Source organism: Pteropus vampyrus, unplaced genomic scaffold, assembly GCF_000151845.1.
Source record: "Pteropus vampyrus isolate Shadow unplaced genomic scaffold, Pvam_2.0 Scaffold30, whole genome shotgun sequence".
Classification (NCBI taxonomy): Eukaryota; Metazoa; Chordata; class Mammalia; order Chiroptera; family Pteropodidae; genus Pteropus; species Pteropus vampyrus.
Genome location: NW_011888811.1, coordinates 9,539,427 through 9,556,594, shown reverse-complemented (window position 1 = coordinate 9,556,594; position 17,168 = coordinate 9,539,427). Strand labels below are relative to the sequence as shown.

The window sequence follows — 17,168 nt, the reverse complement described above, 5'->3', positions numbered from 1 at the left end:
CCTGAATAAAAGGAACACATATGCACTGTGGGTCATTTATAAATGCTCCTCCCAACCCCTTCCTTTACCCTCACCTCCCACGGCCTCATCAGATCATCCAAAGACGACCACCATTTTCTATATTTCCTTCTGGTCTTACTTTGCTTTGCATGGAGAGGATCATTTTTATTTTATTAGTAAGACATAAAAAAATTTTTTTAGAAAAAGAGTTCTATGTGGCATTTTACAAGTGACTTGTATCACCACACTCCTCCCTGAATCCCAAAATAGGAGAACACCTTTCACCCTGATGAGCTGTGTCTTCTATAGAGTTTTTGGTTTGGGGCATTTTCTATTATTTCCTACTTTGGGAGATAGCAATTTAGCTCTCTCATCTCTACTCTTCCCCGCCCCCCAAAAAAGAAAAAAGAAAACCCAGTTTCCTTCCTCCATCTTCCCAAAGTGGTAATTTCATACTTTTTGGTTAAATTAATAATTGCTCTATGCTATTGTAACCAAGTACCTATTGTTTATTGCCGAATCACCTAGTCTAATGGAAACACATTTTTTGTACAACTTTTGTTTTTGGTAGAGCTAACAGTTGTGAGAATTCTTTATATATTCTAGATACAAGTCCTTAGTCATCTATATGTTGCAAATATTTTTCCTAATTGGTGACTTGGCCCTTTCATTTTCTTAGGGGTGCCTTTTGAAGAGCAACTGTTTTTAATTTTGATAGAATCCTACCTATCAGTTATTTTGTGGCTTGAGATTTTTGTATTCTAGTTAAGAAATCTCTGTCTGGCCCAAAGTTGCAGAGATTTTCCCCTAGATCTAACATCAGTTTACTACGTTTAGAGTTATTCTGAAACATCTTCATTATCTATTCCTTCCTCTGGTTCATTATTTCCTGGTTACATCTCTAGCCTGGAGCCCAGATTCTTTTATGATGTGTTGTTCCTTTAAGGCTTCTGTCTTGTTATGTATTTCTCTACACTAAAGCTTCTCTCCAACAAAACCATTATACTTGTAGGTTCCAGTGAAAATCCTCACGTCTTAAACTATGTTCTTACCATTTTCCCTACCTCAAATGTTCTTTTTCGTCCTTTAAGGTTTAGAGAAAGGACAAGGCTTATTACCTCAGCTCATTTGTTTATTTATTCATTCCCTTTCAACAAAAATTTCTTTTTTTAAATAATATTTTTTTTTGTTTTCCAGTTATAGTTGTGGCATACAATATTATATTAGTTTCAGGTGCACAGCATAGTGATTAGACATCTATATAACTCACAAAGTGATCACCCCAATAAATCTAGTGCCTCTCTGATACCATACATAGTTATTACAATATTATTGGCCATAGTCCTTATGCTATGCTTTGTATCTCCATGCCTATTTTGTAACTGCCAATTTCAACAAAAATTTCTCGATGGCCCACGATGGGCCCAGGCCCTGGGCATGAGGTGCGCACAGCATGGCTGAGCCGTGCCCCTGAAGTGCCTACAGTCTGGTGCAGCGGGGAAAAAGTCGAACACGTCAGATGGGCGTGGCAGTTGCTAGGAAGCTGATGTGGCCCATGCTTTCCCTCGTGAATTCTGAGCCAATCTAGGAATTAGCACTGGAGGCTGATGGAGGTCAAAGGATCAGGTTTGTTGCTGGTACAGCTGGGCCAGAGAATGTGGCTTCCATCCAAGGCCACACGAGACTTCCTACTTCTCCCCTATCCCATTCAACCTACCTGCTGGGAAACAAGCAGAGCAGCTGCAGAAATACATGCCTCCCTTGCTGGGGATGGGGAGGGGATGATTAAGAGAAGACGGGAACCCAGTGGAGAAGGCGCACGTCCCGCAGGCAGACAGATCCCAAGATAGAATGCTGAGGTCAGGCTATACTCATCACAGACACTTGTCTCCTCACCTCTGCAGACAGACAAGTGAGTTGAGGGGTGGGGGAGGAGGCAGCTAGAGGGGCAGATGCCACCCATGACCTCTACAGGAATCCTATTTTATGGACTTAAGTAGCAACTAGCCAAATTATTTCAAAAGCAAAGATTGTAAAAATTCTTTCAAACTTCTTATAGGAAAAGGTTCTATTTGCTATGGTCTGTAGATGCATGCTATGTGAAGAGGCCTGCAGAGTTCAGACTGGTACTCCAAACGTAGTCCACGGACCGGTAGCCATTTGTCATCAGTCAGCGACAAGACAGGGAGCTGATGCTGGAGTGAAAACTCAACTGCACGAAGCGTGCTGTTCAGTTCGGCTGGCACCTTTGCTTTGTGGCGGGACTTTCTCGCTGAAGGAGGCAGGGTGCTGATTTCTGTTCTGGCACACATTGCTTATCTCGCTGTGAACTGGCATTTTGAGTGGCACTGGTTAGCCTTGTGCTTCTGGACGCCTCACACGGCACCCTCCCTGTGATGTGGTGAAGGGTGCTGGACAGACAGGTGAGCCGAGAGGGCATGATGAACCTGACCTTGATCTGTGCTTGGCCAGGTGATCGCCATGATCAAAGGCCTACAGGTGCTCATGGGCAGGATGGAGAGCGTCTTCAACCAGGCCATAAGGAACACCATCTACGCGGCTCTGCAGGACTTCGCTCAGGTGACACTGCGTGAGCCCTTGCGGCAGGCGGTGCGGAAGAAGAAGAACGTCCTTATCAGGTGGGTTTTCGGTGGCCCTTTTCAGGGACATATCAAAAATCGGGGGTGCGAGGTACAGGCCACAGAGGAAGTTCCCTGTCCAGGCGGCATCCCGGGCAGCCTCTGAACACACGGACCCTCCCAACAAGGTGCAGCAAGATTTAGGAGGCCGTAGGAGATTGGACGTTTGAGATGAATTCGTCCTCAGTCTCTGGGTTTGAAGCCCGTATCCACCACTGTCTAGCTATGCGAACTTAGTCAAATTACTTACCCTCTTTGAACCTCAATTTTATTTGTAAAATGTGGATGACAATGGCACCTACTCCATAGGCTGTTGGGATGATAAAATGAGATAATCCGTGTGTACACCTAGGCACACAGCAGCATGGAGTAAGTAAACGATAAATATAAATGATTATTAGAACTTTAAGTATAAAGAGTTTAAATAGGACTGAGACTCTCTGATAACCAAAAGGAGAACTATCTGTCCTGCCTCACTCAACTTCTGCCCCACTGTGTAGGCTCGGAGCTGAGTTCTCAGAGAGCCAGTGGGCGTCAGAATCACCCGGGGTGTAAAATGCAAGTTGTAAAATGTAGACTTCTAGATGACACCACCTGTCTCTTCAACCTGCATCTCTGGGGGTGGGGCCGGGGATGAGCACATTTCACAAGTGCTGCTGGGACACCACAGACTCTATAAACAGGCTTGTATTGTTTACCCGCTTCCAATGGTGAAACCTGGTCTGAGCCTCAGGCCTTTCTTTCCCAGTGTCCTGCAGGCCATTCGAAAAACCATCTGTGACTGGGAGGGGGGTCGAGAGCCCCCCAATGACCCATGCTTGAGAGGGGAGAAGGATCCCAAAGGCGGATTTGACATCAAGGTGCCTCGGCGTGCTGTGGGGCCCTCCAGCACACAGGTAAGCAGCCCTAAGCACAGGCCAGCTCTGCTGAGTGGAGGCCAGCCAGGCCGTGGCCGGTCGTCCTGGCTGGGCATGATGCGGTGGGGGGGTCCTCAGGCAGGAGGGGCAGGGTCAAGCAGCTGTTCTAGTCTTATCCTGCCATCTTGTTTTGACATAAGAGGGAGGACCACTGGCTTAAGATTCAGGAGACCTGGATTCTAGTCCTAGATACCTGTGTGACCTGGGGTACATTTACACAATCTCTTTGTGCCTCGGTTGTCTAATCTGGCAAATGGGGGTAATACCAGGACTGGTTCCAGAGTGTAGGAAGAGTTTAAAGTGGAATCTATATGCATCTATTCTGTCCCTCTTTAATGAATCCTGGCCCCTTCCCCTACAGTGACAACCTAGCTTGGAAATTCACAAGTTCTGTCTCCGACTTGCTGTGTGATCTTGGGAAAGTACCTTGACCTGTCCGAGCTCTGAATGTCTCCATTAAATGATAACTTTGGATGGGATGAGATTATGTTACTGAAAAAATAATCTCCACAGCCCCCTAAAGCACAAGAACTGAAAGCCCCTAACCCCTTAGAGAAAATCTAGTAACCAGAGAGATTCAGAGTTGCCAACTAGAGCTCCTGAACAACAGGCTTATCATCTGTAAACTTAAGGGGAAAACAAGTAAAGAATCTGGGCATTTTAGTTAAATCTTTGTTATCTGCTTAAAGATGAGTAGTTCCTGGTAGGGTTTCTGAGGTATTGGGGAAAAGCATATGGATCCACTGTGGCTTTTAAAGGTCTTACAGGCCCCAGAAGCCCCAGGCTGGGAACTCCCATCTCACATGACCTTTAAGCCTCTCTCCTACCTGACATCCTGAGTCCATGAATCATCCGAGATGAGCCATCTGAGGCCCACCGCGACCCTTCTCATTGTGTGTGTGTCTGTATCTGGGCAGGGGCGCGGGGAGGTGAGAAGTGTTCTCAGCACTGTCATCGTCACTTCCCCTGGCTTCACAGTCCGCGGGCCAGTTTGCACCAATCTTGCCTGCTGGTTGTGGGACATCCCACGGAAGCTTCTACAAACAGTTCCGTGTAGTGTTACGGGCCAGAGACCTTTCCAGCCCAGAATGCCCTGGAGGGGCTGAGCAGAGCTGTCAGGCGTTTCCATAAGTCCTCAGACATGAGTGAGGGAAAGACAGACAAGGCAAAAGAGAACCTGGAAAGCAGGAGAATGAGAGAGGGCAGCCGACAGAGAGAGAGAGGTTGGGTCGGGGGGGGGTGGAGAGAAGAGAGGAGGGAGTATTCCTATAGACAAGTGAAAGGTGAACGTCACCAACAGTTAGTCCTCCCAGCACCACTGAGTCATGTTACGTGGCACAGGTGCATTTACTAGGCTCCTAGACTAGGTTGGATGAGCCCTAAGAGACAAACTAGTCCCAGTCCCCTCCCCCTATTTTACAGATGGGGTAACTGAGGTCCAGAGAGGGGAAGTGACTTGTCCCAGCCACCAGGTGAGTCACAGGTTGAGGTGGGACAAGAACCAGGTCTCCTGACTCCCACCCCAGGGCTCCGTTAGGGCCCTCGGAGCATAGTGGACACGGGCATCTAGCGTAGCTGGGATGTTTACTGTTTCGGTGAATTGAATGCTCTGTTCAGTAGCAGTATAGGTGGGAAAAGAATTCTCCTCCGATGGACAAAATAGATTTTCAAATAGAGTTTAATACAAATCAGTCAATACCCACATGGATTTGACTCGAAGAATCCTTTCTTTGAGGACTCCAAAGGCCATCATTAGAACATGCTTCTTGATTCTTAGGGGGCGACAGACACGCCCACCGACAGGGTTGCAGAGGGCGAACTATCTGATCAACTGGCAACCACGTTGGTGCCTTTACCATACAGTAGGGACAGCGTGCCACTCCTTCTGTGGCCTACGCCCCACCCAGTGCCAGGCACATGTTGGGTAAGGTCCTAGAGAAGGTCCAGAGGCAGCGAGGACGGACGCGGTGGCAGAGGGAGGTCGGTGCATCTCAGAGGTGGTCGGCGAGTGGCCCCTAGCAGTCGTGGCGGCTTTCCCACCGTATACAATACCTCTTGCTTTTCTCTCTCTCTTTCTTTTCTCTCTCTCCCTCTTCCCTGTCTCTCCTGCCCTCCCGTTCCCTTCTCCTCTCTCCTATCTATGTCTTAGGCCTGCCAGTGGTCCCCGCGGGCTTTGTTTCACCCCACTGGTGGCACACAGGGCCGAAGAGGCTGCCGATCCCTGGTATAACACCGCCTGGCTGGGTTGGTTTGGGTACACTTCTCCAGGAGGCAGCAGGAATGGACTAGCCTGGCTGCTCAAGACCCCTTCCAGCCCTAAGATTCAAAGACAAATGATGTGGAAAGATCTAGATTAGCACTTGTACCCTTTGCACTTAAGGTCCTCTCTAAGTGGGAGTTAATTGTGTAGTAGGCCTCCTGTGTAAGTACCAAGCTTCACCCGCTTTCCACGCAGGATTTCGGCAAGCTGTGCAATGCAGCCGGTGCCAACAGAGGGCGAAATTTCTCAGCAATGGAATCAAACGCTGAGAATCAGAAACTCGAGGTGGGGGAGGGGTTTGTTCTGGTCATATCCGTTTCACAGTTCCTTGGAATGTTAGAGCTGAAAGGGACTGCTTTGGGAAAGCATCTGGTAGGATCCCCTTATGTTAGCAGATAAGAAAACTGAGACCCAGAGTGGGACTTTGTCGCCCAAGGTTACACAGCAAGTCAGCAGCAGTACCCGGCCTTAAAACCCCAGTCTTTTGACTCTCAGTCCAGTGCTCCACCCATGGTGCCACCGTGGCCGTCCAGGAAAACAGAGAGTGACTCCAGGGTGACGTGGAATGAGGTTCGCCTCCGAAGCCCACACCCTTAGCGGAGCAGAGCAGGCGGGAACCTGGGCCTTGAACTTCTTGGTATTACCAGGCCCACCCACCCAGGAATGCCGCCGGCTCCGGGCAGAGCTGCCTTCCCGGGCTGGCTAGTCTCCCTCTCGAAAGCCTACATGTTTCCAAATTCATTTCTCCAACCCTAAACTGGTGCTTCCTTAAGACAAAGCTTTTTAAAGGGCAGATATCTGCAGAAAAAAAAAATATATATATGTATATATAAATGCAGCGCAAAGCAGCCTCTCCCGCGGGTGGAGTGCCGGCCCCTGACCCTCCCGTTGTATTTTCTCTCTCAAGCTGTACATGGTGCGGACCATGCTCGAGTCGCTCATCGCAGACAAGAGCGGCTCCAAGAAGACCCTGAGGAGCAGCCTGGATGGCCCCATCGTCCTCGCCATTGAGGACTTCCACAAGCAGTCCTTCTTCTTCACACACCTGCTCAACATCAGCGGTGAGCCGCCGCCTCTGGGGAGGGAAGGGGGCTCCTGGGTCCCAGAGCCGCCAAGGCCGTTGGGCCAGAAGTGGCAAAGAGACACGATCGTTGACCCACAGCAGCCTATTTTGCCAGCAAGGAGGGAACATGCACATTCTGGTGGACTCCGGGAGGCCAGGCCTCAGTGCAGCTCTTCCGGTTTAGCTGGGAATATCTCTCTGGTAGACATTTGTGGCTGATTTGTCATGAAGCCCTTAGTAGAGAGGGCTCGACAATGGTAACACACACGTGACAGGGCAGGGTGGAGGGAGACACAGCAGCACCCCAGGGTCGTGAGAATGGTAAGGCATCGCTCATTACTGGAGAGCGGTATTAACCAGCAGTCCAGAGTCTTCATAGACAGCAGCCCGGGAAGGGCCTTCGAGGCCTCTGGGCGGCAGGGAGTCCAGCAGGACCTCGCACACGGGGACACAGGGCTGCAGTCCGATTAAAAGCAGGCACCTGGAGACCCATCCTGACACTGTTTGTAGAGCAAGCACGCTTTTACTCTTAGACTGTGTTTTCAGGATGGCTTTGTAGGGGGGCGATGGAAATTGTGGGGACATCTAAGCTCTAAAACATCTCTGCTGCCCTCCCCCATGCACTGCCACTGTCTATGAAACTCAATAAGCCCTGTCTTCTAATTAGACGTAGCCTGGCCTTCAGGTACAAGAGAGCTGCATCTGCCGAGCAAGTGATACTTACGAGGACCTCTTGTGTACCTAGCACAGTCGTAATGAAAATTAATAGAAACAGTAATGCCTAAGATCTCCTGGTGCTGTTTCTGTGTAACCTGAGGCTCCCTCTCTCATGCTTTTTAGAAGCCCTGCAGCAGTGTTGTGACCTCTCCCAGCTCTGGTTCCGAGAATTCTTCCTGGAGTTAACCATGGGCCGGCGAATCCAGTTCCCTATCGAGATGTCCATGCCCTGGATTCTCACAGACCATATCCTGGAAACCAAAGAACCTTCCATGATGGAGTAAGAGGCAGGCCTGGGCTAGCAAGGAGGTTCCTGGGGTGCAGGTGATGGGTGGTTTGCCAGTGAGCTCTGTTCTTTCCAGAACTTCCCAGATGAGGCCTTGTGCCCAGCCAAGGATCGGAACACACCAAATTTGACCCAGCCTTGCAGATAGATTTGGAAGCCTACCAGCCCATCTGCCCTGCCTGTGCTTTGTCGGTCTCCTAACAGCCATGCTGGGAAAAATGGTCATCTCTGGGCATCAGGAAGCTAATATCTTTAACTGCCACCAATACCTTTTAGTCCCAGGCTAATTTTTTCAGGCCTTGGATTTATCAGCATCATGGACTTTTGATTTCTGTGCACAAACTGTAAAGGCAGTCATTCCCAGGGGGAGGCTGGAAACATCAGAGTGCTGGAAGGTTCTCTTTTGCTCATCTTTTCACCCAACACTTCACATTTCCCAAGCAGGTATAAATCTACCTACCTTCACAGAGATGATTAGTAAGCTGCTGGCTGTTGTTTTTCCCCCTTCAGGTACGTCCTCTACCCGTTGGATCTGTACAATGACAGCGCCTACTATGCTCTGACCAAGTTTAAAAAGCAGTTCCTGTATGATGAGATCGAAGCCGAGGCAAGTGACGCGTGTCTTCTTTTGTTCCCAAAATCTTGTTTTGAGAGTCTGGACTTTTCAGATTGTTAGCTATTGGCACAAAGCAGGGTATCTTAGTCCATTCAAGCTTCTATAACGAAATACCACAGACTGGGTGGCTTATAAACAAAAGACATTGACTTCTCACAGTTCTGGAGGCCGTAAGTCCAAGATCAGGGTGCTCGCCTTGTCAGGTGAAGGCGCTCTTCCGGGGCACAGACTTCTCATCGTGTCCTCGCGTGGCAGAAGGGGCGAAGGAGCTCTCGGGGGCCTCTTTTATAGTGGCACTAATTCTGTTCACGAGAGCCCCACCCTCGGGACCTAATCACTTCCCAAAGGCCCCACCTCCTAATACCGTCCACTTTTGGGGGTTAGGCTCTCAACCTATTCATTTTGGGAGGTATATCATAGGGGGTCAATGACTTGTTCTGGGGAGAGATCTTTGTGAGCATCAAAAAGGACCGAGAGGGGAGGACTCCATAGCGCAGTGGTTAGCACGTCTGCTTTATACGCATAAGGTCCTGGGTTCGCGCCCCAGGTGGAGCCAGGGACCATATCTCAGGTGCGCCAGGCCCCGGGTGCACTGGGCCCCCTGGGTGCGCCAGGCCCCGGGTGTGCCAGGACCCCCCCACCCCCCGAATGTGCCGAGGGTGCGTGCCACGAGCACGTGGGAGGAGACACCTCAACTTCAGAGATCCAGTTCTTAAAAAAAGGGAGACGGCAACATCCAACATCGGGGGTGGAAGTGGTGGTGGGGGGATTAAAGAGGGAGAAAAAGTAAATAGATAGATAGATAGATGATAGATAGATAGATAGATAGATAGATAGATAGATAGATAGATAGATAAGGACCGAGAGTAGGATGACAATCTCTCTTTTTCGACTGTCGAAGGGATGGCAGATGATTGAACTGCATAGGTAAAATTATTTTTCTAATGTATCTTTTTTGGTTTGATTACCTGGTTATAATAACAACAGTAATACCACCTATCAATTATTATATATTTACCATTTGCCAGGCACAGGGCTAAATACTCTATAAGCATTTACAATAACCTTTATAACAATTTAAAGAATTGCTCCTATTTTACTTTAAAATCTGAGACTTAAAGTGATAAAGTGTCATTACTCCAAGGTCACACAGCTTACAGAGTCTCTGTCTAGTACTGGTGGGACTGAAATAGCCATCTTCTCAATTATTAAGCTATTTAATAAACAGTCACTCAATGGCTTTATTCTGTAATGGTCAGGATATCCTAGGTTATGCTGCAGTAACAAACAACTCCAAATATTTAGTAGCTTAAAACCAAAGGTTTATTTTTCCTTTATGGGTTAGCTTGGGGCTCTGTTCCATGTAATCTTTAATCTGGGACCCATCTGGAACATCTACTGGTTGCCATGGCAGGGGGAAGGGTTAGGGCGAATTACATTCTGATACTTAAAGCTTCCATCTGAAAGTGACAACATGCCATTGGTCAAAGCAAGTCACATGGCTGTACCTCCTTTCAAAGAGAAGCCAGGAAGTGCAGACCTACCATGGCCACCAAGGACCAGAAACGTGAGGTCAGTGGCGCTAGTGACAACCAAAATATCTCATCTTCGCTTTTTGGAAATTGGAATGATAGTCTCTGCTCTAAAGTACGTGGGGTAATATAAACGTAGAATGAGGCCAATTAGGTAAAATTTTTATATAAATTTAAGGCGTTCTCATTATAAAGGGAAGACATGAGTGTTTTACGGTAAGCATCACCACCAAATTTTTTTGAAAGTTTATGTATATCAAAGAAAAGCTAGTGGAGGTGCTGCTTTCTTTCTAAATCCTCTGATTTCTACGGGAGCTGAAAATCTTGATGGACCCCAATACAAATCTGTTCCCTGCGTCTCCTGCCCCCTTTCTCCTTCCAACCCCGAATTCTCTTCTGCATGATGAAGGGCCTCATGAGTACGTATGCAGATATCCAAGCTTTGTCTACCCCGCTGCCCACAAACAGTGGCCCCTTGGCCCACCCGGCCCCTAGGGTTACACATACCTGCAGTGTAGTTCACTCTTGGGGATGAACCCAGGGGAAAGAGCACCCAGGGCTTGAAAGCGTCTCGGGCCATTTGGGCAAGGATATGCAAAGCTGGTTCTAGAAGAGGAAAGTGGGGTATGAGTGGCCACCGTAACCAGGACCCTGCAGGCTCTTACCTAGAGGAGGCCCCATGCCCTTGAAGTTCAAAGTCCAGGGCAGAGGCTTTGCTTACCTGCAGATGAGGACACCACTGTACATACCACTGTGTTTTTGCGTTAAAGGTATAACATCTGGGGTGTAAAATAAGAGACCTGAAAGCCCTTTGAATAAAAGCGATAATTTTATGGAGCTGTGAATTTGGTGAGAAAGGAATCGAAGATTAACCACCTAAATAACAGTCTGTTTCCTTTGAAGCTATTCTTACAACCTGCTTCTACCACAGCCTGATCTCTGAGGTCCCACCCTCTGCTATTTCCTGTTCCTGCCATGTTGGAGTGTTCGGTTTTGATCCTCTGTGTCTGATGTGAACTCGCTTCTCACTCACGCATCACAATCTGTCATCAATGTGATGTAACACTGAAATGACAAGATAGTCCCTTGTTCATTAAAAATCAAAAAATTTTTAAAGAATATATTTCTTCAGTTTTTAAATTTCTAAGACCCTTGCTTCTTTATTTGCAAAGCAAGATAAGGGAAGATGAAAGGAAAAGATAAGAAAATCAATAGCGAGAGGTAGCCTGGGGAGGCTGATACGGGTCATTCATTACAGGATATGAAGACCTATCTGTGGCAATTCCCTTGGGCAGGCCCCTTTTTACAAGAGCGGGGGACCAGCACGGATGGTGATTCCTCAACAGCTTTTTAAACTTTGCTTTCTCTGTGCCTAACAGAAGACCTTGAGAGCAAGGGACCAGACTTCCCAGATTTCTTGGCCATAGAATCTTTTTTTTTTTTCCTTTAAAGCATCTTCCCCCACAGCACACTCTGGGCAGGCCTGCTCGACTGCCCACTTTGAGTTGCCTGAGTTTCTGTAATAAAGCTGGACAGACGCCATTGACATTTTCTGCTTCTTCTTCGCCAGGTGAACCTGTGTTTTGATCAGTTTGTCTACAAGCTGGCAGACCAGATCTTTGCTTACTACAAAGCCATGGCTGGCAGGTATGAGAGCCCAGGGATTTTTGTTACAAAGCCTCCCTTCTTTAGCACTGAAAGGAAATCTGAGGGAGTCCATGGGCCTGGACTTGATAGAAGAAAGGAAAATAGGCAGATATGGTGCTGGGCCTCCTGGAGCTTACTGTCCAGTGGGGAAGACAGGAATTAATAAAAACCAATGAATATACAGTGACAAGAGAGGTTATGTACTCCCTATAAAGGAAAAGTTCATGGGAATATGGGAATATATAATAGTTAAACCTGAACTAGTCTTTGGGCTGGGGAACCGGAAGGGCTCCCCGGACTCCCCTGAGAAAGTAACATTTCATTTTTCAAATTGATAGAAGTAGGTGAAAGGTGGGACAGGAACTTGTAGGCAAAAGGAACTACTTGTGCAAAGTCCCTGTGGCAGAAGTATAATAATAATAGCATACCAAATACCCTGTGGTGTCACTTATATGTGGAATCTGAAAAACAAAACACACGAACAAACAAAACAAAGAGAAACAAATTCATAGACACGGAGAAAAAGCTGGTCATTGCCAGAAGGGAAGGTGCGAGGGGATGGGCAAAAAGGGTGAAGTTTTAACAAGAAGCACAGACTTCCCAGTTATAAAATAAATAAGCCACAGAGATGTAGTGTACAGCATAAGGAATATAGTGATATTATAACAACATTGTATAGTGACAGGTGATTACTAGACTTCTCATTATGATCATTTCATAAGGAATATAAATGTCAAATCACTATGTTGTTTACCTGAAACTAATATTTTGTATGTATTATTTGAAAAGTTTAATAATAGTAATAATAATAGCATGCCTACCTGTTAGGGTCATTCAGAAGACAAATATGATTAGTACCTGTAAATGTCTCTCTTCACAGACCACAAGAGGGGGCAGGCTTCATGACAAAGCTGGAGAGAGGTTGGAAGAGTTGGAGAAAGCACAGGAGGGAAAGAATGATCTAGATCAGTGCTGTCCATTAGAAATATAATGCAATTATAAATGCGAGGCACAAATGTAATTTAAAAAAATTTAGTAGCCATATTTTAAAAAGGAAAAAGAAACAGGTAAAATTAATTTTAAGGATATACTTTTTTGTAGTCCAATATATCTAAAATACTATAATTTCAACATATGTAACAATTAAAAATTATCGAAGAGGTAATTTTCACTTTTTTTCTAAGTCTTCAGAAATCTAGTGTGTATTTTATATTCATAGTACAGCTCAACGTGGACCCACCACACTTCATGTGACTGGTGGCTGCTCCCTATACTGGAGAGTGTAGATTTAGATTATGTCACTTTCTTGCTTAAAACCTCTTAACGACTTCCAATTCCATCTAGAAAACATCAAAGCTCTTTACTGTGGCTTATGTAACATGACATGATCTGGCCCTTGGAATAACTTTATCAATTCATTTTTGTACCCCGCCCTTTATCCACACTGGCCCTCTTTCCTTTTCTTAAACATTCTAAGCTAATTGTGCCTGAGAGATTCTTCCCCCAGATCTTTCTATTTTTAGCATTTAAGATCTCTGTCCAACAAAACTTCTCTAGAGAGGCTTTCCCTGACCTCCTAACACCAAATGACCTTATTATTTTCAGAACACTTACTACTCTGCAGTTCATGCCTCAGTGTGAAAGATAATAGCGGTGCATCTAACTCATAGGATTGTTAGATTAAAAATGAGTGCATGCATGTGCACCTGATCAGTAGTAAGTACTACGCAGATTTTTAGTACTGGATATTATTTTATTCCTCTGCTTGTTTATATAGTATCAGTCTCTCTTCACCAGGACACAGGCTGCACGAGGACAGGAACTTTGTATATGTGGTACTTTTAATGTTTTAGCCTAAGAAAGGATATGGGATATGCCAAACGTACACTCGATTTCTTTTCTTCCTTTCTTTCTTTTCTATTTTTTTTGTTTGTTTTTTGTTTCTTCTTTGTTTTGTGTGTATGTGCGTGTATGTGTGTATGTTTGGTATGAATGAAAGAGGAAAGAAGCTCAACTTCTGAGTTGCCTGTCTCTGACTTTGGAAACATTCTGTTTCGCATGGTGAGCTCTTATGGTTGAAAAGAAATGTGAAGAACTTCGCTCTTGGACAGTAAAAATATATATATTTAAAATATATTCGATAGTGTTTCATGGGTGGATCCTGTGGTCTAATGTAGACGTGGCTGGGCATTTGAAAACTATTCACTGCCCTGTTTTCTGGTCTCATTTAACTTTTGTCCTTTCCAGTGTTCTTCTGGATAAACGTTTTAGAGCTGAATGTAAGAACTATGGAGTCATCATTCCGTACCCACCATCCAACCGCTATGAAACGCTGCTGAAACAGAGACATGTCCAGGTAACACTGAGAGAAAGCCACCGTGGAGGCGGAACGGGCAGGAGAGAATAACTGGGGTGTTAGCAGAGAGATCAGAAATCAGGGCTGTGTATTGCCCTGCGAACTTCTGAGCACAGGTGTAACACAGCCTGAGAATCTTAGCAAACAATGAAAAGGCCTTGGGCTGCCTCTGGTTCAAGTTCTAGGCTGCTCAACCCATCTGCAGCTCACCTCTGGGGAGCAGTGGCCACCAACGCCTTTGTCCCCCCACCGTTGGCTGCAGCCCACTTCCTTCCTTCAGGACTGCCACTCAGAAAAGGGTAAATCTATCCCTGACCAGCCTCAAATGCTGGCCTGAGTGAAGGAAAGCTGCAAGGCCTTTGAAACGAAGCATGTCGGGCTAAACCCAGCATAGAAATTATGATTTGTTTTTGTGGAGTTGGTTTCTGTTAACATTTGACCCCAGGTGTAGCGGAAATGCTGCCAAGAGCTGAGAAATATATCCCTGCTTAAAAATGGTAACGTGAGCCAGGCAGACAAAGCAGGAGATGCTCCAGCAGACTTTGGACCCCACTCCTAAGCCCTGCTGTCAGCCAAGTCGTGGTGAAGTGGCCTCTACACTGTGACCTCTGCGTACTTATTACGTGGTCCATGGTGTTGGGGGAGAAGGTGTAGGTGCAAGAGGGCAAGGCCTCTGCTGAGAAGATGCCTAGAGGAAGAGGAAAGGGAACCCTGGGCATTCCCATTGCTATGGGAAATCCAAGGCAAATGGAGAATTGTAAGAGGAAAAAGAAGATTTTCACCTCTACCAGTAGTAGGAGCTCAATGCTTTGCCTTGAGCCTCTCAGAAACTTCTGGCTATCAGTTACCGATGCGGACAGAATTAGCCACAGGATATTAAGTACTGAGGACTTTATGTGAGTGCAAGGTGGTTATAAGGGGCCCTAGTCAGTGGTAGAAAATACACCCCAAAAAGCAATTAGAAAAAATAAAACAGTTAAGAATAACCTTTGGGCACCTACCTAGCAAAGTGCAGTGCACACGGCAGGTACCCAATAAATGTTTATTGCTATCTACATAGCATCTGCAGTAATGCCCATGTGTACCCCAGTAGAAACTGTTGTAAGCTATATTTTCCATCCTGTAACCAGCCTTTCACCCTCTTGCTTTTAAATCCATCCCCATATAGGCACGTGGTAGGCCCTTGCTGAGGGGGCTGCTATTTCCCGGTGACTCTGAATTGGGGCACAGGACAGATGCGGGAAGAACGTCAGGGCTAAATTTAGGATGTCAGCATTGCACGGGATGCCAGAGCCTGTCCTGAGCCTCTTATTACAGTCTGAATGACTTGTATCTTCCGTTGACGTTTTCTATTTCAAAACTACAGAAAAGTTGAAAGAATAATACAGCGAACACACATGTACTCTACAGACAGGTCGCGATTATTGTTTTGCCACATTTGCTCCACTTTCTCTTTCTCGCGTATATGTTTTTTCTCTCTTATAAATACAGTAAATATACTGTAAATATACATAGTTTTAGAATATATAAATAACCTGTGAAAAATATATTTTTCAAACGTATACTTTTTTTCTTAGCCATTTGAGAGTAAGTTGCAGTCATGACACTTCAGCCCTGAATACCTCAGCATGTATCTCCCAAGAACAGGGACATTCTCTCTTAATCAAAATAAAATTGTCACACTCAGGAAATTTAATGATACTGTTTTCTACAGAGAGTCCCTATTTATCCTAGTAATGCCTTTTATACTTTCAACCCAATTTTTTATCAGTGCACTGCATTTAGTTGTCATGTGTCTTTGCGAACCTTAAGTAGCTCTTCTCTCTCTCTCTTCCATCCAGCTCTTGGGTAGATCGATTGACTTGAACAGACTCATTACCCAGCGCATCTCTGCTGCCATGTATAAATCCTTGGACCAGGCCATCAGCCGCTTTGAGAGTGAGGACCTGACCTCCATTGTGGTAAGAGACTAAGGCCCTTGGGTGTTCCTCCCTGGGATTCCTCTGATAGAAGCCTAGCTGGGGGTTGTTATGAGCCTAGTACTGGGCCAGTTAAAGAGAAGTGCAGTCTCTTTCCTGTCTAAATAGAGTAGGCAAAAAAGGATCTTGAAATCTCTAGAGATGGCCCGCCTTGGGGTATAGCTCCTTGTCCTTTAAGATTCTACAGATCCTAGTAAGTAGGTGGGTGGTCCAATGAAGCTAGGGAAGGTTGCACAATAGCATCACCCTATGAGTGTGCAGTAGTACGGGGCCAGGAAGGGCTCTGTGCTCAGTTTAATGCTCTGCAGTCTCCATCTTGAAATTCTTCATAATTTTTTTAACAAGGGGCCCCCACATTTTCATTTTGTACTGAGACCTGCAAATTATAGAATTGGCCCGAATGCACAAGCATGGAACAGGCCTGCTTCCTATTGAACAGCAATTTGAACTTCTCTCTGATAATTCTCTCTCCAAGAATTAGAATAAACTTGATTGATCAGACTTTAAGTAAATCAAAGGATATTTGCATAGTCTCAAGTGATCTTCTTCAAGATATTTATTAACTACAAAGAGGGAAATAGTAACTTTACCCAGGGGAAACCTGGCAGATGCCATCTTAACCAAGAATCAAAGGTTAATATCAGCAGTAATAAGATATATTAATGTATCCCCTGACATGTATTCTTCTGTGGTATTCTTGCCAAAACGCATAATCTTAAATGACATTTTTTTTTTAAAGTGAACGATACTTTCCAAAAGCATCCAGATCATATAGATAAAGAAAGACTAAAAACTGTTAGCAATTGGAAAAGACTAGAAGACACTAAATGCAATGTGGGATCCTGGACTGAAAGCTAGAACAGAAAAAAGGGCCTTTGTGGAAAAACGGGTAACATTCAAATTAGGTCTGCCATTTGGTTCATAGTATTGAACCAATGTTAACTTACTACTTTTGATAATTATGCTGTGGTTATGTGGGATGTTAACATTGGTTAACCTGGGTCAAGGATATTCAGGAACTCTGCTGCTTTTCCTTATATGTAAGTCTAAAATTCTTTCTAATGAAAAGGTTTTGTATTTTTTTTTTTTAAGTAGACAAAATAAAAAAAAAAAACGTGCTTAAGAACTAGGGCTCTAGCGTCAGAAGGACCTGCAG

General features: G+C 45.6%; 1 protein-coding gene across 2 annotated transcripts in view; it reads left to right on the top strand.

Moving 5' to 3' along the window:
- Window positions 1-17,168, top strand: part of LOC105289956 (cytoplasmic FMR1-interacting protein 2) — an 87,673-nt gene that overhangs the window by 2,302 nt on the left and 68,203 nt on the right. For both annotated transcript variants that reach the window (XM_023528627.1, XM_023528626.1), the window contains exons 3-10: window positions 2,473-2,639; window positions 3,388-3,535; window positions 6,724-6,877; window positions 7,720-7,876; window positions 8,393-8,489; window positions 11,601-11,677; window positions 13,925-14,033; window positions 15,875-15,994. In XM_023528627.1, coding sequence (XP_023384395.1) covers window positions 2,473-2,639; window positions 3,388-3,535; window positions 6,724-6,877; window positions 7,720-7,876; window positions 8,393-8,489; window positions 11,601-11,677; window positions 13,925-14,033; window positions 15,875-15,994 — 1,029 coding nt within the window. The remainder of the gene's footprint in view (window positions 1-2,472; window positions 2,640-3,387; window positions 3,536-6,723; window positions 6,878-7,719; window positions 7,877-8,392; window positions 8,490-11,600; window positions 11,678-13,924; window positions 14,034-15,874; window positions 15,995-17,168) is intronic.